General features: G+C 47.2%; 1 protein-coding gene across 1 annotated transcript in view; it reads right to left on the reverse strand.

The window, feature by feature from the left end:
- LOC126536063 (nephrin-like) overlaps window positions 1-27329 on the reverse strand; it is an 87704-nt gene that overhangs the window by 50151 nt on the left and 10224 nt on the right. Inside the window, exon 2 of the mRNA XM_050182956.2 lies at window positions 25222-25624. Coding sequence (XP_050038913.1) covers window positions 25222-25624 — 403 coding nt within the window. The remainder of the gene's footprint in view (window positions 1-25221; window positions 25625-27329) is intronic.

The following is a 27329-nucleotide window of genomic DNA, read 5'->3' on the forward strand; positions in this document are numbered from 1 at the left end:
GGCAGAAGCATTAATGGGAGTCATACGCGGCCTAATACCCGGAATGAGAGCGGAACGACTACTGGAAATGTTGCAAGCAGACGGATACGAAATCCTCAGAGCCAGAATGCTGAGAAGATCGACATCAGCGATCATTTTCTTTCACGGCCCACATGTCCCATTCTACGTGAAACTAGAGGGAGCCTAAATCAGATGCCTACCATACCGGAAGACAGTACAGTACTACCAAGCCTGCAGAAACCTGGGACACAGACAGGACGTGTGCCCGCAACCAAAACCTAATTCTGTTACAGCTGCTGTCGATCCAACCAGCCAGCTAAACATCAACGCAACCCCTTGTGCAAGATCATGCGGCTCAGGGGACTATCACCTGTAGCAGTCTACTTTGACGACATTCTCGTCACCGGTGCGAACGATGCTGAGCACCTTCGCAACCTCCATTCTGTGCATGGCAAACATCAAGAATCTGGCCTAAAGCTGAAACTCGAACAGTGCCACTTCTTCGTGCCACAAGTTGAATATCTTGGGCACATCATCAGCAAGAAGGGCCTTTCCCTGAACGTAGACAAGATGGCAGCCATTCTGCATGCGCCTGAGCCACAAAATGTCAAGAAACTTCAAAGATTCTTGGGACTTGTCAATTCCTATCGGTGTTTTTTGCCCAATCTTTCTGCACTCCTCCACCCGTAGCACTTGCTCTTTTGTGGTAGAAAGAAATGTGAGTGGGGACAGGAACCTCAAGATGTGTCCACTGCCTGCAAGCGCCTCATGACTTCAGCTCAAGTTCTCGTGCATCTACAACCTGACAGGCGTGTGTGTGTGTGTGTGTTTCTTCTTTGTCCTCCGCCGTTTTAGCGCCTTCGCTTCAGATCACTCTTAGTAGACTGCTGCGGCCCAGCGACAGCACCACATTGCCTCGGCCTGCTGAAATATTCATGCTGGAGGAGGCATATCCGCAACTCCCGTCACCTGCTGTGTTGCACGAGCCACAAGGAACGCTTCAGTTCTGGCTCATGTGCTTTCAGAATCAGAATCAGAACTTATTGTTAGAAATTGGGTCAGATTACAAGTATTCAGTAAACAGAGGGAGGTCCCATAGTCAAAGACTGTATCGGGACCTCCTGTACAAGAACAGCTATGATATCTAACATCTCAAAGCAACAGTAGCAAATAATAAGGTAGTACAGAAGCAACAAGAAAAGAATGGTCACCAGAACCAAAATACAGAATTCATTACAAATAATAACAAGGGTTAGCATATGTCACGGTAGCAGGAAAAATTGTGTATGGAAGATAATACCAGAAGTTTATTTAGAACAACAAAAGAAAAAAAGAAACAAAAAAGCGAACAAGAACCGAATACAGTAAACGTTCTCGTTAATCTATCAATAATAAATTCATTTTTATTCTCTTTTAAACTGTGATAAAGATCTTGCGTTTTTCGATATGAAAGGAAGAGTGTTTCATATTGATATGGAAGTGAATTCTACGGTCTGTTTACCATGGTTAGTGCGGATTCTTGGTAAAAGAAAATTATTATTCAGCGCAAATCTGGTCGTACTATGAATCATCAGGTTAGATGGTGAAAATGTGATTGATGGTAGCTCATTACTCACAAATCAGCAGAAAAATATACCTAGGTTGTATTTAGTGAGTCCAGAAATGCTAAGGATGTTATTCTCATGTAGTAGGGAATTGTGATTAGAAAAGCGTGGACTGCAAGTAATTATTTTTATAGCTCGGTTCTGAACTGTATGGAAAGACGAAATATGAGTATTATAGGTGTTTCCCCAACATATTATGTCATAAGTAATGTGAGAGTAGACAAAAGAGTGGTAAAGTGAGAGTAATTTGGTACGTGTGAAGTAAGGGCGTGTTTTAATTCAGATGCACATACCGTAAGCTATTTTCTTTTTCATGTGAGCAATATGGTTGGGATATTTCAAATTACAATCAAGTAGAATACCAAGGAAATATTAACATGAACTTGGAGGAAGGTGGTGTGGAGCAGAAGTGATGGGTGGAATGGATGGTATGTTTCGCTGATGCAAAGAGAATACAACAAATTCAGTCTTAGTTGTATTAATAGATAAAATTTTTTTAGAATGAAAGCGGGAACAGCGCAACACAGGACGAGCGAGTAAAGAGCATAGGACAGCGCTCTGTCCTGTGTTCTTTACTCGCTCGTCCTGGGTTGCGCTGTTCCTGTTTTTATTCTAAAGATGAATCAACCAGCCCCATTGAACACACTGCTAATAGATAATATGTTAACATCACACCACCTTAGCATATCTTCTAAGTCAGCATTTAACGTATTAACGAGAGATGAGATATCTTTATCAAAGGTGAATACAGTAGTGTCATCTGCGTACAGAATGCACATTGTGGAAGAAAGACAATTAGGTTATTTATTAATATAAACCAAAAACAGAAGCGGCCCCAGGATAGAGCCCTGGGGCACACTAATTCGCAGTAATTCACGCAGTAAGCCCAGTAATTCGCTGTCGGGAATAAGCATTGAAAATAGAAAGCTGTCGGCCGAATTATGTTCAAGCTGTAGCAATCTATGCTTCTTGGCCCTCCCGCCATGACAAATGCGGCAGAAACAAATACCGGTCTTTTCTGTCTATGCAAGAAGCAAAGACAACTGCATGCTCCCCTTTTCCAGCGTACTCTCTTAAGTATCTTTCCACCGAAGAAAAAGTCGACGTTCAATGACATTCGGTTCCCATAGGTTCTACTAGCTTAGTGGAACATGGAACTACATTAAGAATGTATTACAAGACGCTAGTGTGTTTAATTTGTTTATTATAGGTTCAACGCCCCAAAGCAACAACTGAATTATCAGAAACGCGGTATCGTGGAGGACTCTGTAATAATTTTGAGTACTTCAGATTTTTTAACGAGCACTCCAAGCCTGGTGTGTAAGCCTGATGTGCAAGGTTCATGGGGAAATGCAGCCGCTCAGTTTGGAGTCGAATCGACAACGAACACGTTATAAGTAGCAGAACGCCGTGGTCCAACGTGTGCCCACGCCGCTTACGAGTCGAGAAAACCTAACGGACAGCATTCGCTTGACCACGCATGAAATGTCCCTGCATCACAGGTGAGCATTGCCCGAAATATATCGTACACGCACAGCTAGCACCCGCAATAACATCATCTTCGCACACGTGAGGGAAACACACATGTCATGAAAAATCAAATTAATTCGAGCAAAACTCAAATGCAAGCAAATACATGCTCCTATTAGGTGAGGAAACACGCAAGGTTTCACACGAACGATGAGAAAAGCCAGAAGAACGCCGACAATTGTCGATAAAACTTAGGCAGTTTAACCCTGCAACTCGTAAGCAAACTATTTCTTTATATCTCTTAGTTCGCACAACGATGAGGTAAGACCCATGTGATGTCATTTCATTTCGTCAGGTGACACTAAGCCGGAAGAAAACGCGCGCGAGCTTGCCAGCTTCCGCTGCGCTCGCCAGATCGATGTGAACAGGAGAATCCTTGATGTACGGCTCCTATTATTCCCGGTAGTCGGCTTATCTCACCTCTCCGTTCTTTTTCATTAGGAGGTAACACAAGGCGCCTGGAAACAAAGAACTTTTCGAAACTTTTCGCCAAGATAACAGCGCATGCTAACAGTAGACTGGAATACGCTGGCACATGTAGTGTTTAACTTTCTACTATGGCTGCCGGGTTTCTGCCCCTTCCACACGCTTCGCTTTATTTACCGGCAATATGTCAATGATGATGATGATGATGGTGGTGGTGGTGGTGGTGGTGGTGGTGGTGGTGATGATGATGATGATGATGACGATGACGACGACGACGACGACGACGACGACGACGGTGGTGCTGGTGTTGGTGGTGCTGGTGGCGGTGATTTATTGGCATCCCTTTCGGAACGAGGCGGTCACGAACAGTGCCCTAGCCTGCTAAGGCTAATCAGGTAAATTATGCATGTTTATCAGTACATTTTGTCTACATATACGTAAGCTTTTCTCTCTTCCCAAATTCAAGGTAATCTATAGCTACATCAGGGGACCACTCGCTGAGCAGTTAATAGAGTTTGTACAGGCCAAAAGAGCTGTTAACGTTGGGTGCTTCACGTTTGCAAAAGAGATAAAGGCACACCAGAAAGATTCTGGAATCATGTATAAGCAGTAAATGCACTGATGGAAAATTCGCAAGCGTTTATTTAGGATGGAAAGGGGTGCATATTTGAAGGAGGCGACGCGCTACGGCACATGAGTGGCGTTATTAGTGTTAACTTCGGCAAGAAAGAAGGCGTAGTCCTAACTCAATCCAATCCAGCATATAAGAAGACTGAGAGCTCAAAATATAATGCAGAAAGCTGTTGTTGGGAAAGAAACAGAAGAAAATGTCCCTAATTATACGGCAGCAGGACCAGATGAAATCCCAATACAGCCAATCAAACAGCTAGGTCAAAAGAGCAAGGCACAGCTGACGGGTGGTGTTGGTGCAAGTCACTAAGACTAAGAAAATTCTGACTGGGTGGCATGAAAGCAGCATGAAGCGTATCTAGAAAGCCCATAGTGATAAAGGTAAGACGAGCTCGTACAGGCCAGTTACAGCAACAATGGTGTTATATACAGGGTGACCATTTTTAAGTTTTATAAAATATTGAAAACCACCTGTTGCAGATAGCATAATTATTATCCTTTGGCTGGATTGTTCGAATAGCCGAACTTTACTAGCACGAGAAATCGAGAGATAGAGAGATAATTTAATTGAAAGAAGGCAGAGAGGTTGGCCTGAGCTAAGGCGCTCTAGCCTGCTACTCTGCACGGGGGGAGGGGGAACAGGGACATAAAGGTGTGATGAGAGATGACGATGACACAGCAAGAGGGATGCGCAAAGGTGAAAGCAAGTTCAACACTCTGATGATAAACATTCACAAATGTCATCCATGAAGCCACTATCAGGTTTCGTATCAAGTCTGTAGTCACCAATTCAAGTGAACATAAAAATAGAGGCGCTAGGACGAAGCTGGTGTGTGGGCCTCCTCTGCGTGAACAGCACAAGCGCCAAACAAAATCTGTATAGCATATAAAGAGCTGCGATAAGCGGCTCTAGCACGGCGAGAACTTGCAGGGCACTTTTAGCGGCCGGAGTCTCGAGACCACCGAGAATCACTCGCGTTGACTCTACTAGGTGCTTCAGTATTTTTTGCACACTCTCCTTCTCATTGTGTTCATCTCCTTGCTTGCCCGTAGTGTCACCGGTTTCATTGGCCCTATAATTCTTGGCTTCATGGCGCAGAGAACCACTAGTGCCCGCTGGCATGGCCGTGGGCCTAGAGGGCAGCAAAGGCCATTGCGTGTCTGTATCAGCCGGTGGAGGTGAATGTATGCCGCGTGCTCTCTTCGACCTTGAATTATCAGTAGACGCCGTTACCGTCCTCGATGCACGCACAGGCAGAGGTGGTCGTGGTACCTGTGCCACGCTAGGTAGTTCTGAAATGGTTTTGTGGTGCTTCTTTCGCAAGCGTTGGTAACCTTGGCGGACAGATTGAGCGGCCTCTTTACGTGAAGATTGGTCCCTTGCCATTTTTCGAAGAATAAGAACCTCTTGTTTCATATTCGGGCATTCCTTCGAAGTCGCTTCGTGAGAGCCAGTGCAGTTGGGACATTTAAATGAGGACGCCTCACAGTCGGTGGTATCATGCTCTCCGGCGCAGCGCGAGCAGGTGGCTTTGCTTCTGCAAACAGCGCTCACGTGTCCTATCTTGTGACATTTCCGGCACTGAATAGGCCTCGGAACGAATGGTCGTACTCGGTGTATAACGTAGCCCACTTTGACAGACGCTGGTAATGTCGAAGAAGCAAATATTAACTTGATACATCGGGAGTGGCCCAAGCGGTGAATCTCAAGAATGTGCACCGATAACCTCAAAAGACTCTTGAGGTCCGCATGCTTGATTTCAAGCTCCACGTCGGAAATCACTCCAGTTGTTGTCTCCTTCCCGTAAGTAATAAAGGAGCGGACGGGGATTGCGCTTAACTGAGGAATAGTCTTTAAGTTCTCAAGTATTGCGGAATCTGTCGCACCTATTGTCAGGATGTTCTTGCGAGCGTTGATCCTGATCTCGTTAATTTGTCCCAGGTGCCACACTTTCAAAGTATTCGCTTAGAAACTGCCTGCTGAGGGAGTTCATGCTGTGTGATGTCGAGAGCGGCACGTAAGAAACCATGAAGGATTCTTGCTCACTCTGATGCGATGAAGTCGCCTCAGTCGACATACGGCGCATCTTCTTCATACGGCGGCCGATGACTGCGGTGTACTCGCTGTCAGAGTCCATGGCTTCTGGCGTTGAGCTCTCCCAGGAATCGAGCTGGTCTGAGCTTCCAAAGGCACGTCATCCAAAAATTAGCGATGAAGTAGACGACTGACCTTGTTCAGGTGGTCGTGGTAACATCTTGCTCATACTTGATGAAATGACTCTCACGAAAATGGCAAGAATGTAAAATATGCATAACAGCGAGAGGCCCAGAGCACCAGTGAGCTCTGGGCACTTCTTTCTCTTCCACCCTCACGATAAGTCGAAACACATATTAAACTAAGTAACAAAAATTCACTAATTAACATCCGAATTAATTACTTTAGCGCCCATGCTAGAATTTACTAATTGCAGCAGGTGAGTTTGCAAGGCGTGTCTACTTGGAATAAATTTCCAAGATGGCGCCAGTTTGGAGATATCAAACTCACTGTAAAAATGCACTGCTGTTCCACTTATTTGTTTAACAAAACGCTCCTTTATGCATTGAAGCACGAAAGTAACTGGAACACCCATGTATTTCGTCCCACACTTTGGGAAGTAATATCTCGAAAGCAGTGTCAGCTTGGAAACATTCCCATTCATTTTAAACGGTTACGTCTTGCAAACAGACCAGCTACAATTAACGAAGAAATTAATTAGCAATTTTTTCTAATTAGTTGAATAAGTTTTTCAATTTCTCGTGCTAGTACTGTCCGCCTCTTCGAATAATCCAGGTAAAGAACAAGGATTACGCTATCTGCCACAGGCAATGATTATATATTCCATAAAACCTAAAAATTATCATCCCGTAGAATGACAATTCAATCCATAAAATGAGGGCTGTCGAAGTTGGCGGGAAGCAATTGTATATTGGGGAACTACACAATGGGTTAAGACGAGGCAGACGTTAAGATGATAATATATTTCTAGGAACTCAGTACACATAGATTTCAATAGCTCGAACTAGATCTCATGGATAGTATTTTTAGGTTAAGGGAGCTTATGACAACGTATACAGGGAATTGGTATGATATATTATCAAGCAAAAGGGTATAGAGCTCTGACAATTTCGTGGATACGCTGAGGGAGGTGGATAGGGACAAGCGAGAACAATTTGAATGGGAAGGCCGCAAAAGCAAAGAACTTGTGGAAATTCCCCGAGAACTGAAGGAAGGATCCCTCTGACTCGACTGTTCGTGATTTATGTTAAAGGGACACTAAAGGTTAATATTAAGTCAACGTGCACTGTTGAAATACCATCCCAGAAACCTCTAAACGCTTGTTTCGTGCGAAGAGACTTATTTTAAGAGAAAATGCGTTCTGAAGCGTCCGCGTAGCTCTAGCGCAGTTCAAATCACCCGCCCCCCGATCGAGGAATATTGACGTCATGGTCTCATAGTGACGTTGCGCCGTCGGTGAGTAAAACGGCTCCCGCAGACGGCGCTACCACTTTTCTGCGCAAAACGAAAACGCGCGGCCAGAAACAGAGCCAAGACAGAGCCGACAGCAGCGCGAAAGCGGAACTATGGTGGCTAGCGGAAGGGAAAGCGCGCGACGATAAGCTTGTTCTTTATTTTATGACGCCAACTTCGACGCTCGTTGCAATGGACGACCCTGACAACGACACATTGGCTCGCGATGCTGGGGTCGTTGGCTCGCGATTGAAGACTGATGAACGTGACCTGCTGCTGAGGGCTCGCGCTGCCGGCGTCGTTGCGTACTACTACGCCGGCGGCCTGCTTAGAAAGGTACTCCACGCGACTTCACTAAGTCGACGTTGAACTCATAATCCTCTGGACGAAAGTGCAGCGAGCACACTATGTGATTTTTCGGCTCTTTGCCAGCGCGCTGTGGCAGAGGTACGGCACTTAACCATTTCGAACGGAGAGGTTCACTCGTTGGCACACAGTGATAAGTAACGTTGGATTCGCCGCTGCAACTGCCCTTGGCCAAGTTCCGCGGACCGTTCGCGCACCCCACGACATCACATGGACGTGGCATTCTCGCTGCTTGTTCCAAGTGCAAGTTTCGCGAGCCAGCAGGACCACCGCAGCACGACGCGATAAAGAAACAACTGAAACTCCAAAGCGCGCGCAGAGTCGAGCGAAAACGAAACCTTTCGATCACCCGTACTACTCAAGGGTAACGTGAAAATGTTATTTTTCCTTAGAATCGTATAGAAGTAGGCAAGTAGCATTTTCTTCCGTCTTATAATCTAATGGAATGATCTTTTTAATACGAGTTCTTGAGTACTAGCGACATAAATTATGAGGAGTGCTTTCGTCATCAGGCTAGTAACGGAATGTCGCTGGGGGGTCTCAAATCGTGTCATGCATTTACCTCAATTTCTCGGTTACTAAAGCTCTGTTCGCAATAATATTGACGCCTTAGACGTTCTAGAGCATTGCTTTATCACTTTATCTTGACTTTCTGGTAACCTTTAGTGTCCCTTTAAGGGGAATAGCACGACGACTAGGAAACACTAAATTAGGTTTTCATTTATTTTACATTCGTAATGGGCAAAGGATGCAACAGAAAGTTCCTGGGATGATGTATGTGGACAACATAGCGCTACTAGCGGTCAATGCAAGCGATAAACAGAGACCTGCGAATACGTACGGCAATAAAGCGACATATGTAGGCCTGAATTATAGCTCAGAGAAATCGGTAATTATGAACCTTGGTAAAGGGATAAGCAATGACGTGGTACCAATTCAACATCGAGCTATACCCATAGTGAAGCAATATAAATACCTCGGCGTACACGTAAAGGAAGGAAAGCCGTACTCAAACACAACCTGACGACGAAGGGGAAGCTCAGTGCTACAATAATGAAATGTAGATCCCTTTGGGCTACAATAATGATGAGGTGGTGCGAGGAATCTTGAAACTATAGTAATAGGGCCAGCGCTAACGTTCAGAAATGCAATTCTGTGCTTGAAATTTGAGATCTTGTCGGGGTTGGAAGGTAACCGAAGATCGGTGGGCCAGTTCACTTTGGGGCCGCGCGGTAACATCACAAATGAGGCAGCGCAGAGTAACACGGCTTGAGCCTCATTTGAAGTCCGAGAAGCGCAGAGCTAAATTAGTTTCGAAGGAAGACTGGGCGACTAATGAAAAACGTGGGCGACTAATGTGCACAAATATCTGTACCTCAAAACCGTCGGCGTAAATATAGGAATAAGTCAAGAAAGCTGCCAGCCAAGTACAGGGTAATTGAAAGTTTAAATGACAACCCGGAGTCATGAAAAAAAGAAAAAGCCAGAGAAAAGGAACTCAGTCTGATGTAAAGGATGGAAACAAAAAACATCATAGAGATTTACAAAATCATAGCAGAGCAAATATTCGCAGTAGGATGAGGCATGTGTCTGCGGCAGAAAAGGCCTGGAAACTACTGAGTATTCGTAGAAAAGAGACAGGACAGAGATTGACAAAACCGGTGTCGTTATTGGTCTAAGTTACTGTAAAACACAATGATAGAGGTTGTAATGAAGAAAGAAAAGATGAAGGAGAAGTAGGCAAAACGCCAGACTGTGCAGCAGCAGCAGCAGCAGCATACGGTGTATTGACACCAGCCACTTGAACTTCGAAGAAGACCCTATTGTGATCGACAAAGATCCTGTACTTGCTTTATCACTCGTACGAACATGATGCACCATACGTTACCTAGTGCATCACACGCAGTGGTGGAACAAGGGAATGTTTGCGCTTCCGCGTTCCCTCGCGCCAACACTGAATCGTGAAGCATAGAGCTTGATCGATAAATCATGGCTTGCAATGAATGGTGCGCCTGGGTTCAAACCTGCATTTTCCGTTAGTCTTTGTATGCGTTCTGATTGGCTCTGGGCTCTAACATCAACTGATAAGTGAAGCTCGGGCAGAGAAATTTCCGCCAGCAGCTGCAAAGCTAGGTCCACCTCATGCTCGTAGCACTTCTCCTCCTCTTACAATCGTATTAAAGTCTGCTATGGAGGGCGTGCGTAGTCGTATAAGTGAAGACAAAAGTAATCGTAAACTGTAACCGTGGTCGAAATGCAACACCATGTCGTCTAGCCGCCTAGGATAGAAGCAAGAAATTGGTTCATGCATGCGTGTATTGGCCGGCGCTAATAGCCAGTTCATACTTGTCGATGTGTTTCTTTATGCGTGGATCGGAGCATCGTCGTTCGTATAAGTTCTGTGACTGAGGACTGGCTACCAGCGTCACGCTGGTAGCATAGCTTCACTCGATTATGTCCGAAGCGAGAGAGAGAGAAGAGAAAGCAGGGACAGGAAAGGGTAGGGAGGTCAACCAGAAGAGCATCCAGTTGGCTACCCTACACTGGGGGTGGGGGAAAGGGGAATAGAAAGAGGAAGAAATGGAGAGAGTAAGCACTGAGTGCGTGTGGGAGGGACACTATACAAAGGGACACTATAAACAGTCTCTTAAGCCGGTGCACTTCAAGTATTGCACTAGTGCACGAATCGCTTTTCGTGCCAGTGACGGGTGTGGCCGTGGTCCGAGTATCTTTGACTCGGTGAACGGTCTCGAGTCCAGTCGGTGTAAAGTTGCCCGCAGAGAGAGGCGTTGGACATCATAGCGAGGGCAGGTACACAATAGGTGCTCGATGGTTTCCTCGCACCCACAGGAGTCGTACGTCGTGCTCTCAGCCATTCCCAAACGATAGGAGTATGCGTTCGTGAACGCCACTCCCAGCCACAATCGGCACAGCAAGGTCGGTTCGCCGCGGGAAAGGCTACATGGCAGTTGTAGCCATAGCCTGGGGTCCAGTTTATGTAATCCGCAATTGAAGGCAGTTGAACTCCAGAGATCTTGTGACGTTTTGTGTGCAAGTAGGCGAAGTCCCCTGGCAGCGTGCGACCTCGCCAAAGGTGTTGGACGCGTCTGGGTATCTTCGTAGGCAGACCGGGCAGCCTTGTCAGCTAGGTTGTTGCCGACGATGCCACAGTGAGCAGGAATCCATTGTAATATAATGTGGTGCCCTCTTTCCAGAGCATGGTGGTGCACTTCCCCGATGTCAGGTATCACCTGCTCGTAAGTTCTGTGCTGTAATGCAGACTTGATACTGTGAAGAGCTGCCTTAGAATCACAAAATGCGGCCCACTTCTCTGTAGGCTCTTCAGTGATGTACGTCATAGCGGCATGGAGAGCTGCAAGTTCTGCCGACGTAGATGTAGTTATGTGTGACAATTTGAATCTAACTGTAACCTGCCTAGCTGGAACGACGAATGCGGCAGTTGAGCTGGTAGGTGAGGTCGAACCATCGGTATATATATGTATGTGGTCATGATACGTCTGGTGCAGTAATATGAGCGTAAGTTGCTTCAGAGCCGGCGATAGATGATTGGACTTGCTTTGTAATTCCAGGAATAGCAACATTCACTTGAGGCTGTCGCGGGTACCACAGGGGCGATGACGGCTGCGCCGCCGGTGTAAAAGATGGCGGTATGCTCTCTTGATGAGCGCTAATCACTCGTGAAAAGGTCGCTTGAGGTCTCTCGGCTGGTAGGGAGGCCAAATGATGGTCGGGGATCCTTGACAGATGGCGAATTTGCGCTCTAAGAGAGTCGACAGCTACATGAGTCTAGATTACATGGTCTCCCGCGATGGCAGTTCTTGCTGCTGTTGAGGTGCGCCGAGGCAGCCCTAAACACGTGCGTAGGGCTTGACCTTGTATGCTCTCCAAAGCGCGAAAGTTCGTCTTGCATGCATTTGACAACACTGGTAGACTATAACGTAGGACGCCGAGAAACAGTACCCTGTACAGCTGCACCATAGAATGAACTGGTGTACCCCAGTTTTTCCCGCAGAGAAATTTGAAGACCTGAGCAATGGCAACTAACTTCTTCAGATAGACTTCAGATAGGCTGCACTAGAGGTTGCGGTCAATGATGACGCCCAGAAAGCGATGCGTCTTAACATAGGATACAGCTTGACCGTTGATTGAAACAGGATACAATGACAATTGTTTGCGTGTAAAACCAATCAATGCGCACTTTTCAGTAGACACACTGAGGCCTTGCTGTCTGAGATAAGACGCCCTCTTGGTTGCCGCCCGCTAAAGCCTGGCTCGTACCTGAGGGCGAGTCACCGCAGAGGCCCAGATGCAAATGTCGTCGGCGTATATTGAGACATGAACTGTCTGCGGTAGGTACTCCGCTTGTCCCACCAGGACGCGGTTGAACAAAATAGGGCTCAACACTCCACCCTGCGGCACACCACGGCAGATGTAATGTTCTGAAGTTGGGCCGTCTCCGGTCTGTAAGAAAAATCACCTCTCAGTCAAATAGTCCCGAATCCATTGATACATCCGGCCAACAACTCCAACAACCTCAAGTGAATTCAGTATGGCCTCACGGGCGATGTTGTTGTATGCTCCTTTTATATCTAGAAAAAGTGCCACTGATAGGCGCTTGAGGCTTTTTTGATTTTGGAACCAGGTTACGATGTCAATGACGTTGTCGATAGACGAGCGAGCTCGACGAAAGCCCGTCATGGCATCCGCATAGATGTTGAATCGTTCTAGGTACCATTCCAAGCGACCAAGAATCATTCTTTCCATCACTTTACCGACGCAGCTCGAAAGCGCAATCGGACGGTATGATGAGAGCTCAAGCGGAGACTTTCCAGGTTTCATAATGAGGATCAAGCGGTTCGATTTCCATTGTTTAGGAACGGCGCCGTTCTGCCAAGACTCATTGTAGTAGTTGAGCAGCTCATCACGTGTGTCATGTCCAAGGTGGCATAGGGCAGCATACGTGATGCCATCAGGTCCTGGTGACGAAGAACGCCTGCAGGTCGCCAACGCAGCATCGAGCTCTTCGAGTGAAAATAGCACGTTCATTTCTGGTACACGTGCCTCAGGGATGTCATTCAGTGCTGCGTCAGTAATGATGGCCACGGACCCCGCAACCCGTGCACAGAACTCTTCAGCCACTTGAAGTTCCGAGCGGAGTTGGTAGAGGGCCAGAGCAGCAAAGGGCTACCTTTGATGCGGAGGTGAGCGAAGACCCCTAACCGTTCTCCATATGTGCGGGAGCGATTTTCGGGGATTACATCCGAAGGTGTCTGTTGCGCATGCGATCTGGCAGAAACAGCTAGGCTGTCAACTCAATCACCCTAGCGAGTGAGTGTTCAGCCCCAGAAGTTATGAACGATGCTGCATTCGGCGGTTAAAAAAGAACAGAAAAAATTAAGCGGTACCTCTCTGGACTGGAAGTGTTCAAGATATGCATAGCATTATACGGTGGCCAGAGTGGTGTGGAATGTGTTATGTGTGGTAATGATGTGTATGGGAGTTATGCTGATGTACGAGGGCGAATCACAAAGTCCTTGTCCCAATTTTTTGTTAGCCAAAATAAGCTACATACAAACAATTACAAACAAACCTAATATTCTACGTACTTTACACTATTTTTCCACATAGTGCCCACACCGGTTCAGACATTTGTCCCATCGCAGCACTAGATTTGTCCCATCGCAGTCGTCAGTGAGCGACGCAAGCGGCCTCCCCGCATGCTCATTGTCTTCGCGACATTTTGCAACTCACGCCAACACCACATCACACTTCTCAAAGCGAGACACTTTTCCCCATACGTGTGCTGCATTTTCCTGTGGATTTTGATGGGTGTCCGTCCCTTTCCCCATAGAAAACGAATCACACTTCGTTTCTCGTTCGCCGTGGACGTGTGAAGCACAGCCGCCATCTTCAACAACTGACAGCAGCGCCGTGCCGCGGAGCTACCGGCAGATAAGGCCGGGCCGGTCCAAGAAAGGTCCACCGCTGGGAATGGATCTGTTGACTTCGAAATTACAGCCGTAATATGCTTAAAAAATAACGGCAAAGACTTTCTGATTCGCCCTCGTATTATGCGTTATTTCTATTTATGCGTGAGGAGTACAAGCAGACAGATGCACATGTTTACATTGCCAAACGTATACGTGCCGCACCACGCCGACCGCCATACAACGTTACGCACATCTCCGAAAGTTCCCGTTCAATGAACTTCCGCTTAATTTGTTTGCACAATGCCCGGCGCGGCATCACCAACGCGCTAATGCCGTCGTATGCAGTGGAGCGTGGACGGCTGCGCGTGCATCCGCAATTATTACGCGAATGGCGAATGGCCCATCCTCTCGTTTTGGATCCTCCTTAGGCACCTTCCATCCTCACTGGTCGGGTGTTTACCAGGGGGTCTCATACTGGCCAATTAGTATAGGCGTAGACATTTCTGGCCTATAGGTTTAACGCCTCCCTTTTACGCATGGCGTATGTGAAACGACGAAAGCGGACGGGCTCGTAAAATGTTTTGCGCCGGAGCACCTATTGTTAACGCGGACAATCGATGTTTTTTACTGTACTCGGGATGACAGCTATCAACCACGCACACAATAGGCGTAAGCTGCGCATTCTCGCCTCGTATGAGGCAAATGGTTTTCTGGCTTCACATCAACCATTTCTACTGACCCACCGTATAATGCTACGCAATAAAACAAAGACAAGAGGAAGAAAGATTGAGAAAAAAAGATTGAGAGTTGTAAACTGGATATTAGTGCTGGCTGCGCTGTGCGTGACATCTTCCTGAGGGTGCTTCAAGGCACTGAGTTACAGTTTGACAATGGCTCCCACGTTCCAGTTACTTTTGTCTGCACTTGTTCTGCCTCGTAATTCTGCCTCGCAATAAGGTGGTGGCAGGTGGCGCCGCGGACGCGTGACCCACTGCCCCTACAATTTCACATCATTCGCAGCCCCGAAAGCTGCGTGCAATAAATTCAATGCGAGCATTATTTATTTAGTAACTGCTCGCAGAGTCGATAGGTCAACGAACTCGGTCTGACTTACTCAAACTCGGGGTAAACCGTCAATGTGAGTCTCAATGAGTCCTAAGGGTACTCAGTCTAACTCCAAGTGAGTCCAAATGAGCCCGTGTAGAACTGAGTCTGAGTGATTCAACGTGAGTCGTCGAGGGCGACAGTCTGAGTACGAGTGAGTCCCAGTGTTTCAAAGCTTGTGTGAACCTGAGTAAGTTCGAGTAAATCTGAGTAACATGTGATTCCAATTGTTCTTGAGTCCTCAAACTGCACGCGAATCTGAACAACTTCCCAGCTTGCGGAAAATTAGTTTTTCGAAAGTTCACATTTTCAAGCGCTCGCAGTCCCGTCAATCTCAGTAGAATTCGATACGGAACTGTCACAGGAAGTGATCCTGATAGAATTCGGTGGCCCTCTCTCTTTCTCTCACGCACACACACACCCACAAGCACACACATCCACGCACACACACAAAGTGTAAACATTATAGGCATAATTTCCTCACTTTCAGCCAGTGCGACGGTAAGCACGGTAGAATTAGACAGAATCGTAGCCACTCTAATGAAACGTTCCGTAAGCGTTCGCCTTCCCATATATGCTACCGTATCATTTGTGCTGAGTTGTGGAATTTGTGTGGAATACGCATTAACTCTGTAAAAGAAAAGAGCATCGGGCTAACGTTTTGGCTTACTTCAAGTAAACTCACTCTTTTATAAACCCACAAGTAAAGCACGATAAATTGTGTAACTTTATGACGAAAATAACGATTGGGTTGTTTCCCCCTTTTTCTTCTTTTTGTTGACTGCCAGATAATCGACAATGTTTCCCAATTTGTGGAACATAAGCTCTTCTAAAAGAGGTTGTACTTGAAAGACAAGTGTAGCGACCTCAATCTCAGTAGAATTTATTATCAGTCTGCAATGGCAAGCGCGCCCAATGAAGTGTGACGTGTCGAACCCTATTTCGAGTTGCACCGGGGAGCAACTTAGTTTCTTTTCTGGGCCGCCTCACGTGATCGGTTTCGTTTTGATGGAAACCTACATCGTCAAAGCGTAACTTGTTTGCTCCACGTCTGCGAGCCGGCGCCTTTGGGAAAAAAGAAGCAAGACAGGCGTGACTGCCCGCAATGCACGACACAAAAATAAGGGGAAGGCGTCCGAGTCATACGACATTTCACTGTTTGCTTGCTTCAGTGTCTCCTGGGCACATCATTAAACTTCGAAGACGGTCTACGACTATCGGCTAGAGAATCTTAAACGCACTCAACGCGCTTACACGGCTAGTTTTGTGTGCTTAATAATATATATATATGGCCTATCATTTATGCCTGCTTCAAGTGCTGCAGTGTGCGCGGTTCGCTTACTTTGCAGAGAGATGAACACATTCTAGTGCAATCTCGAAAGTAGTGATGAAAGCTAAAGCATACGGTTTAGCGGAAAGCATAAAAATACACAACACCCGGTTTGCGAAGGTGCGCAGGCACATAAGAGGACATACTCGCTGTCCTGACGCATCTTAGCGTATTACACTACGCTGTAAAAAGATATAGCCCTGCCGAGTGACGATTACCTCGTGGCCATTAGCCGCAAGCATAATATACGAATGGTACTTGAATTTATGCTGCGACGAATAAGTTGAATTTGCGTTCCGAGGATAATGCCGCAATACCAACAAAGTAGGCTTCACCGCCTAGCATCGCCCAAAGCCAAATTGAACAAGATGATAGCGGAAAAACACCGAGGCAGACGAGAGCATAAGTTTGATGGTTCAAACATGTCATGAAGCATGGGTCTCACGTCTGCTTAAACCAGTCTTTATATAGTCCCCTTATTATCAAATTTATCTGTTTTTGAGAGGCCGAAGTGTTGCGCTCCTCATTTATACGACGCCTAGGGCGTATGGGCGAGGGGATTGGGTGATGTTGAACATTTGGACATGGAAATAAGGGTGCGGCTTCACAGCCTACGAAGCAGGGGTCAACCTGACTCGAGCTTCCAAGCCGTAGTATCTTCTAAAGGGCCTGGAATGATGAAGTAAAAGTCTTGCTTGGGCTAGTTGGTTCATGCTTGAAGTAGTAAAGGCAAGGCGCAGAAGACCAGGAGCCTGGTCTTCTGCGCCTTGCCTTTACTACTTCAGGAGTGATGAAGAAGGGAGTTCTACGCATGTCTGTCGCCTTCCTTCGAGACATTGAGTTGATCAACGTTTGGGGAAACCCCCATTTAAAGAGAAGCTCAGAAAGAACTGCTGCCGGTCGGGCACGCCAGACGAACCCTTAATGTTGAAACAGCAAAGAAATAGAAAATAAACGCGCTGCAACAAGACATCAAGGCACAGTAACAGTCCACTTTTCATAGTAATGACATGGGCTATCAATGAAGTATACGCAAGTCGTTTTTCTTTTCTTCTTCTTTTTTCGCAAGAAGTGAGTGTTCTTTATTAGATCCCTGGGATCTGACCTAGGTGGTCTACAACCGTCTTTAACCAAGTTGCAATATGCCATACTGATGAACTGACATCGCTTCAGAAATTTCCCGCCTGAAGAATACTTCAAAGGCACTTTGTATCGGTGGTTGTGAGCAGAGCAAAAACTTACCCTCGAAGACCCCTAACCCTCTGTCCTTTCTTTCAACTTTTTATTATAGTGGAAGCCTGCTATCTTACACCACGAAAGGCAGTGCTTCACCCACTGTCACTTTGATTATGCTGAGCTTTTGGTTGTTGTTTTTTGCTGTTGTTTAAAGTTCTCAAAAGGCACTGGTCCCGACTGCGTCTCAATAAACATCGTTGAATTGAAGAAAGTGGAGCTCGTAAGTGTTGCCATATTTTCTTGTTGTTACGTGTCACTAAACCGAAGCATAAAAGTCGCTAGATGTCCAATAAGTTCTGTCTCAAAGTCTCTAAAATTGTTACTAGAACTGTAGAGTGAATTTTAAGTTACCTAGGCGTTTTTAAACACTATATATAACATAAGCTAAGGTGGCTTAAATCGCCTACCGAAGCGTTTCATGTTTGTCTAGTATCCGTGCAGGCGAAAAATAAAGATGAAATATCGGCAGCATGCATAGGGCTTTCTTACTGATATATCTACATAACAACGGATGAGGCAAGCTGAAATATTGCGTTTACGTTCGGATAGTGAGATTAGCCTAGTACTATTACAAAAAGAAAAAAAAAAGACGGGTGACGTGATATTTTAGCGCGAAAATCCATGCACTTGAGCCGCATTATCCCTGAAACTTTTGTAGTTCTCGGCGCTCGTGAAAGGAGGTCGATATTCTTCGACATGCGCTCGGTCGTATGTTAAAACGGCGATGACAATCACGTGGTCTTTATGCAGGTCGATGGCCGGTCTGGAGCGGACGTCTTGTATACCAGACGGCCGACACGCGCTTAAAGCCGGCCATAGCAGGTCAAACAATGCACTTCTGCCATTTGATCGACCTCAAAGCTTTGTGCAGTATTGACCTGAAAAGTGTAAAACTGAAAGGCGTGCATTCATATTGCCACGTCGACGGCAAAGAACAACAGCGGCACAAGGGCGAGCAAAAACGACTAACTCTTTGTTGGGTGAAATTGTGCCTAGCAAAGATTAGATTGTGTGGTTTTACCTGACAAAGCCACTATCTGAATATGAGGCACGCCGAACTGGGGGACTCCGGATTAATTTTGAGCACCTGGGGATCTTGAACGTGCACCCAATGCACGGTACCCCCACGAACGTTATTTAATTTTGCCCCCATCGAAATGCGGCCGCCATGGCCGGGACTTGATGCCGCGGCCTTCTGCTTAGCAGCAGAACGTCCTAGCGACTAAGCAACCACGGCGGTTATGCCCAGCAAAAAAAGTAACACAACCAGGCGAGCACAGGCGGCGATCGTCGAAATCTCATCTCGGCGCCCAACGCGTTGGCTCTTGTAAAAGACAGGCAACAGGTGTTCGGAACGTGGCGCTAACTACACTTTTCAGCGGCTCACGAGTCCCGAGGGGCACAGGCGGAGGACACGGCGGCGACCTAACGATGAACAAACGAACGTTAATTACATCGTTACGGAGCGGTCAGCTCTACAAGCTTCCTCACCAAAAGCGACGCACACTTTTGTTTGTGCTCAAGGATGCTGAAGGCTGAAGCATAGAATAAAGAACCAGCGGAAGTCAGTTGTAGGGGGCTTCCTCTATTCACCCTTTTCACGGCGATCCCGTGGGCGCTGCCATGTTTAATTCGCTGTCGGTTCGCTGTCGGTGTAGTCGCCGTCACCCATGCTTCGGCGCATTGATTCAAGTATGCGCCCGTTGACTTATTCTTGATACGTCAGCGATACAGTGGGCCGACTCGCCGTGGTTGCGCAGTGGCTATGGGGTTGAGCCGCTAAGCTAGAGGTCACGGGGTCGAATCTTGGCCACGGCGGCGGCATTTCGATGGGGGCAAAATGCGAAAACACCCGTGTACTTAGATTTAAGTGCACGTTGAAGAACCCCAGGCGGTCGAAATGCCGGAGTCCTCCACTATGGCGTGCCTCATAATCAGAAAGTGGTTTTGGCACGTAAAACGCCATAATTTAATTTAGTACAGTGGGCCTAGATTGGAGTGTGAGTTGGAGTGGATGTGCGTGATATAGTGCGAAAAACTTACTATATGCCAAGAAGCGGGGCTACTCCCTTTGTCACCGTATAAGGAGCGGTACTCACTCGTGCAGACTTTCCGAGATGGAAGTAATTTCCTTGAAGGTTAGCGCTACTACGATGGCAGATGAGTGAATTATTTTTTATCCTCGAGGGAAGCCGTGCGTCGCGAAGTACCGGCAAAACGAGCAGTCCTTATATAGCAGCGGTCCGTGAACTTGGACACACAAGATTCATTCCATTTCTTAATGTGCCAGTCACAATTTTTGCAGCCAACTACGGCACACGTCTTCACTCCACTGCTCCACATTTTGCAGCATGAATGGAGCGCAGTGCGTTAGCGAAAACCCAGTTGCATTTCCGACAGCTGATCGCACAGAAGCACTGCAGAAGGGGTCATGGTTTTGTATCCGTGCGCTTTCGCTGAGGCAACGTGCGGCACGGCGCCGAAAACGCCATCTCGTTTCTCTAGAGCTAGCTGCTTCGCGAAAAGGGCCAATAGAGTGTGGAACGCCCTCGCTCGGGATAAGGAGAGAGTGAACGCTCTCTGTGCTGGCGGCCCTCGCTAGGTACATGGAAACCAGCTCAACGAATTCTATAACCGCCATTGGCCCAGCAGGCGAAAAGGCACTGACGCCCACACACGCACACACAGACACTGCTGGCGTCACCTTCGCCGTGGACAAGTGGGAATGCACACACAAAGCTTAGCCGTCCCGCTAGCTGAAGGAAGACAGTACTGGCGAATCTAAGCAGACATCACGGTGTAGCGCGCCGTGGATGGAGAACGAGGCCAGAATGCGCGCACAAAGGCTAACGTATTTTCCCCGTCGCGGCCTCCTAGGCGTTTTTCAAGAGTTGCGGGCGGATCAGCGTATTTAAAACGTCCGGGTTTTCGCCGTGGCTTCGGCGGTGTGACACAAATTGTTCACCACAGAGGCCAGTCGTAACACTCGTCACGGAGAGTCCCACGCATGACTCGTCATAGATTCCAGCCTAAGTGCGGGTACTCGCGTGCCTTCTAGAATGTACACCACTCTTCGCGTTGCGCATGCAATCTGAATACACAAGGTTCAGCGATAACATAGACAACACAGAGAATCGGCGACAACAATCGAAAATGTTCTCATACATGCAAGTGCGTTTTGCACTGAGCGATAACATTTACCATTTGTGAACCGCTGAAACGCGGTCACCGGAAAAGAAGTCGCAGTTTTGACCGAAAAGCGAAGCACCGATTGCGATAGCAAATTAGTAGATAGCTATACGAAGTAAGGATGGTAGTTTTATCGGCCGTATAAATTTGTAAACGTTCGCTTACTAACTAAATTAACAAGGATATAATGTTTATGAGCGACTGAACGAGGACGTAGAAGGAAACAGACACACAGAGAACGTGCTGTCTCTCTGTGTGTTTCTCTCTACATCCTCGTTCAGTCGCGTTTACACATTCTATCATGGATTCAAACAGCCCGCTAACGTGTTTTAACTAAATTAACAAGCACGGTGTGACGAGCGCACAGGTAAACATGAACAACTCTCGCTCGATGAGCGCGGAAACTCGCTGTCAAAATGCTGGAGTGAGGAATGGCGGCAGCAGCAACGATCGAATTGGACTTCATGCATCTCTCGCTTCAGCGCGAACGAAACGCCGAAAGCACAGCGCATACGAAGCTAACGGCACTTCGCGCACTTTGCTAACAACGCAGATCGTTTTGAAGTTGAGGTCCGCGCGGGCGCGCACTTTGGCCACGTCGCAAATCGCTTTCAAGATAGCCGTAAGCAACCACCGCGGGAGAAGAACGCTCCCCTCCCTCGCCTCATCCCCGTGCCTCGCACGCGACAGGAAAGGGCGCGCTTCCAGCCCGCCTTCGTCGCTCGCACGCGCGAGATTGAGCCGCGTTCGCCAGCTCACCCTCACAAGCTTTCACTCGCACATAGAGCATACGGCGCGCGGCGACCATGTTATCGCTCTTGGGCCTTATACGGAACCTCACGGCGACGACGACGGCAGAAATGAGCCTGGAGTGACCATATAAGTGCTATCGCAATAAAGATAGAAGCAAGTACGTATGTACTGGTACGTGTGTACGTGTGTATACGTACGTGTGTACGTGTGTATACGTACGTGTGTACGTCAACGAGCTCCTCCGATATGTACACTTTTCTACAGTTGATTTGTCTGATTATGCATCTGCTGTGTTTTAAATCTCGGAATACAATTTATTGCATTTAGACTTTGTCAATTCATTTACTGCCACGGCTGCAAATGTTGACCTATCAAACATTTTTTTAGGAAAACTGCAGAACCTTCATGCAGCTTTCGGACCCGTCCAAATCAATTTTGTAAAAAAAAAGATAAAGATAAAACGCGCATTTTGTAAGTACCTTGTGAAACCTGTTAAGAGCAACGTGCTGTGCATCACAAGCATGATGTGAAAGCCACCGATGTGACAAGAACCGTTCCGTCATCATGGTCCCACAGTCGATGCGCCATGCAGGTAATTTGGGCCGCCTGAAGCAGCTTGTAGTTTCCTTAATAATAACGTGCGGCCTAGAAAGCCATATTCAAGTAACTTTCCTAACTTCAAAGTCGCTGAAATGTCCCTGATTGTTCTGCCATTTTGCTATCAAATGTATCCGGTCATAAAATAGAAGAATTTGTCACTACACAGACAAGAAAGTCACTAAATTTACCGACAATATTGCTAAAATGGCAACATTGCTCATTTGAACGAAACACCAGAAAGGTCCTTCTAAAGAACCGCAGCATATGCGCTGTAGCTTTCGCAGGTGTCGAGGCCTCGGAGTCTGGAGACACACTGATGGTCGCACTCTAGCCTACGCTGGCGGTGCGTCTCGAAGCGGGTAGCTGGCCTACGTTACCGGAGCGTCACGCACAGGCTTAGCGGGCCCACGCCGTCGTCCGTGCCTTCTCGACGGCGGTTGCTTCTTTCTGATGAGTGACTGTAGGCCGAGAGTATGGAGGAACGGAACAGGAGGTTTATTTACATAAGGGAGGCAAACTTATTTACAATGAAAGGACATACTCGTACTGGCAGGAGCATACTACATCGTAGCACGCAGAAGCTACACGTCAGAGCTACTACACCGTTCTCGGGACACTCAGGATGTCTCTTAAATGCACTCCATCTTCCCTAGACCACTCGCTAGGGAAGCGGGTAATGTCCCAATCAACCAGTCCGGCGGTTCGTATCGGCTCAGCACACCGCCTCCGAGGAGGAGAATGATGACACAAGGCCAACGCGCCGCCCCCAAGCTGATCCTGTAAGGCATGCCAGACCCAGTGTTCCATTTACGACCGGGGAGAGGTCAATAGCCCAAGCTTGCCAGAAGGTAAAGCCACTCCAGATCCTGGCGTGTCTCGCTGAAGTTCAGGAAAACCTTGCACCGTCTCGTTCCCACGCCGAAGTCTACTAATTTGTCGTCACTGAAAGACGCACCTTCTGGTAGGAATGCCGAATCTTTCACCATTTCAATGTCCATGGTGACTCGATGGAATGCTGTTTGACGTCGGTACCACAATGGCCCCGGCCTCCACTCTTCGGCGAATACGCCAAACCTAACAGCACGCATTTGTTACTGTATCTGCCATCTAGTGGAGTAAATTCACTGTTAATAGGTGCTTGAAAAAGCTTTTCGATTTTCACGATACCTCACAATGATTGTCAAGTTTTATTTTAATTTTTAAATATTTACGACAAAGCGTCATTGACCATTGTCAACATTCGCCGATTGTTCTCGCACATCACCGTTGAACGTTTTGCAATGCATTGCAGCCTCTCACAATACTGCTCAGTATTCATTAGAACACAGCCCCATTCGAATACAGGAAGTCGGGCTACCATTCACGTTAGACACTGGTTGTGACTACAGATGGTATGACTAGCCTCAGCCCTCTTTCCCGCCCCCTATTCTTTCTTTAGCGTTCACTTTTGTCGCCGCTTTGATAATTGTGCCTGGATCCTGTCATTTGGGCGCTGGCACCGATTATTTGTGGCCACGGAATAAATCCGGCAAAGGAAAAAAAGTCGCAGTTTAGCCTGAAAAGCGAAGCATTGATTGGTTGATTGGGATAGGAAATTAGTATACAGCTATACGAAGTCGGTACAGTAGCTTTATCGGCCGGAAAAACTCGTAAACGTTCGCTTACTAACTAAATTAACAAGCATGGTGTTACGCGCGCACAGGCAAACATAAACACATCTCACTCGATGAGACCGGATACTCGCTGTCAAAACGCTGGCGCTAGAAAGAGCCGCAGCAGCAGCGAGCGAATTGACCTTCGTGCTGCCTCTCGCTTCAACGCAAACTGAGCGCCGAGAACATAGCACACACGAAATTATGAGCATCCAGCGAACCTACTGTACTCATCGCTCATCGCTTCCAAGATAGGGCCCTCGCCGCCGCGCCACACACAGCAACCGCCGGAGTATAACGCATCCCCTTCTCTCCTTCTCACTCCCCTACTCCCGGTGCCTTATGCGCGACGGAAGACGGCGCGCTCCCTCCCCGCTTTCCTCCCTTACGCGCGAGATTGAGCCGTCATCGTCGCTTCACCTTTGCATGGTTGCACTTGCACATACGGCATACGGCGCGCGGCGACGATTTTATCACCCTTCAACTTTATAGGGAACGTCATGGCGACGGCGACGCCGATGGCAGAAATACGCCTGGAGTGCCCATATAATTGCTATCGCAATCTGAAAATATCGGCCAATAGCCGTTGTTCGATTCCTCATTACCATGGTGATAACCTAAGGATGATGAGGATTGAACATAGACAAAGAAAAGGAGAAGTGAATATTACAGCGAAGCTGAACGCTCCACGCTGCATTTGGCGCCGGAGAGGATTAGTCAGCCATCATGGTTTATTTACCGAAATCAACGTGTGTTGTACGACGCTTTTAACCACGGAAATACGGAAGGTTAGTAAAGCACAATATAGTACTCAATGCAGCCGCTCGTCAGGACTTCCGAAATCAGTCACTGCTCGCCCCCCCCCCCCTTCTCCAATCGATGCCTTCGGAGGATAAGTTAAAATTTTTGATAACTGAATCGAAGGAAAAAATACGGTGTGTTAGGTTCGTTCTGTCTTTGTAACGATAGTGACAGAAAAGCACGTAAAATGAGTTTTTTTGCGATGAAGAGGTTGGTCGTTTCAAAGCGTCGAAGTTTTTCAGTTTCAAAGCTTCAGTCAGATGTGGTAGAAGTAATGCATTACTTACTAGTGTGTCGTAGGGCGGGGAAAAAAGCACGGTAACTGCACCCGGGGATAATTGACGCCACGGTACATCACTGAAGAAGAGAACGGCGCTACATTGAAATGTACGGTTACATTATTTACGGAAATTTATGTTCTTCAAAGTTCGCGATACCTTTTTTTTAACCCTTGCAACACCCGATTCATGGCAGATCTCCCAAAGTGGGTCGTGCCAGTTCAGTGAGGAACCTACTGGAAGATTAAAGCGAATGGACTCACCGATTACCCTCAGGTGAACAGTGTGGTTGACCCGGCGGCCGTTGGCAAACGTGACGCTGCAGACGAAGGTGCCGCTGTCGGCGAGCGCCACGCGGCCGATCTTGAGCAGCGCCGGGTCGCTGTGGACGGAGAAGTAGGAGCGGCTCTGCCAGTCGGGGCGCACCACGTGCTCGCCCTGCCAGACGCCGCCCTCGGCGCCGTCCACCACGTACACGGTTCGCCGGGCGGCCGCGTCCTCGAGCCGCGTCCACCGCAGTTCAGACACCGCGGGCGGAACGTCCAGGCTGGCCGGCTTGGACGCGCCAGCCGCTGTCTCCAGAGGGCATGGCAGCGTGGTCTGGCCGCCGTTTCGCGCCCGCACGGTTAGTTCTGCCGACGATGCAGATCCTGCGTTTGCAGGAGGCTAATGTTAGGTACGACCATACAACTGCTTATTTATTTATTTATTTATTTATTTATTTATTTATTTATTTATTTATTGCCATCCCAAGACAAAGCTGAGACTATAAAAATACGTCTTAATGGAAAGGTCCGGAATAATTTTCACTAAGTGCACTAATTACCTTAATTAATTCAACTAAGTGCAACAGCACAGTACTTGAAGTGCACCGGTTTGAGAGACCGCTTATAGTGTCCCTGTAGATCCTCCTACGTACATGCACTCAGTGCTCACTCTCTTACTCTTTTCCTCTTTCTATTCCTTCTTTCGCTTACCCCCAGTGTAGGGTAGCAAACCAGACGCTCGTCTGGTTGTCCTCCCTGCCTTTCCTCTCCTTGCTTTGTCTCTCTGTTGTCATGCCATCATTGAAAGTCAGCAACGACAAAAAACTTACAAAGATGTAGGCACGGTAAACACAACCTTCGAATATGAACTCATGCTTTAATTACATAAGACAGAATATATAGTAACCACAATATCACATGAAGTGAAGTTATCAATTAAATAACAAAAATATGTTTTATGCAATACATATGGATGGATGACAGGTGCAGTTCTCTCTCTCTCTCTCTCTTTCTTTTCGTTTGTGTGAATGTGCCTGGTTAAAACGTGAGTCATTGTGATAAAGTAACATTGAAACATACTAATTTTAAAAGATGCTGCTATTAGTGAGAAAGACATATATGTGATTTACACATCCTCCTGCACAAGAGCTTCTGCTTCACGTTGCATGCCGATATTCCCAACCTTGCGCGAAGGGTGGCAAAACCGATTACTTTCCAAGTTAAATTTCTAGCATTCATTTTGTTATATTCCTATATTTTCCTCTGAAATTAATTTTTGTGCATCAAGGGCGGTGTCGACGTAATTAACTGCCCGCTTATTTAACCGTAGTCTAAGGACCATAGGTGGCACCTGTGACGTGGGTTACGTGAGCCCACGTGGCCGGCCAGTGGGCCGCAGGTGCGCTGCACGAAATTGATACGCAAAAGGCAGCTATATGCACGGACAATGCATTAACAACCATTTGATGTACTTGCACAAATAAAGGACGTTTGAGAAACAATTTATCTTGTTCTCTTTCTATGTCTCAGACATCCAACCTTTGAAATATGTGAAAGCAAAGAACAATACAGAAAGTCTAAAATTAAGCTTAGTCACCAGTTCTTCGGGGAGAAAGAAGTTTAAAAAATCGGTGTTCTACATGTCAAGTAACGAGCGAACAGATACGTGTTAGAGAGCATGGTTCTGTGTATTAGATATTGTTACGCGAACGAAGTATTAAGAACTGGAGACTATTTATAAAGTATATTTACAAAGGATAACTGCAGCGCTGGCCAGTTCAGACGACAGCTAGAGAGCCAGAGAGCGTTCGTCGTCCTCGTCGGGGCGCCCGCGTGCATCGTCCACAAGAAACACGCAATATGCATGTATCAATATTATTGTGTTAGGCACGAAAATAGAGAACACGGTTTAAAGACTACAGGATTCACAGTAGACACGAGCCGGGTGATGGCAGAAGACATCGTTGTCCTGGTTAGCCAGGCTTCAGGTTTGTTAAGGACAATATGCAGCAACAGAGCTCAGAGTAGTGCGTCTCCCAGCGCTATAGGCGCAAGAAAGCCAACTGTGTCCTCGTTCATACTTCACAAGGTATGCGAGGTGCTTG

Source organism: Dermacentor andersoni, chromosome 4 (assembly GCF_023375885.2).
Source record: "Dermacentor andersoni chromosome 4, qqDerAnde1_hic_scaffold, whole genome shotgun sequence".
NCBI classification, from domain to species: Eukaryota; Metazoa; Arthropoda; class Arachnida; order Ixodida; family Ixodidae; genus Dermacentor; species Dermacentor andersoni.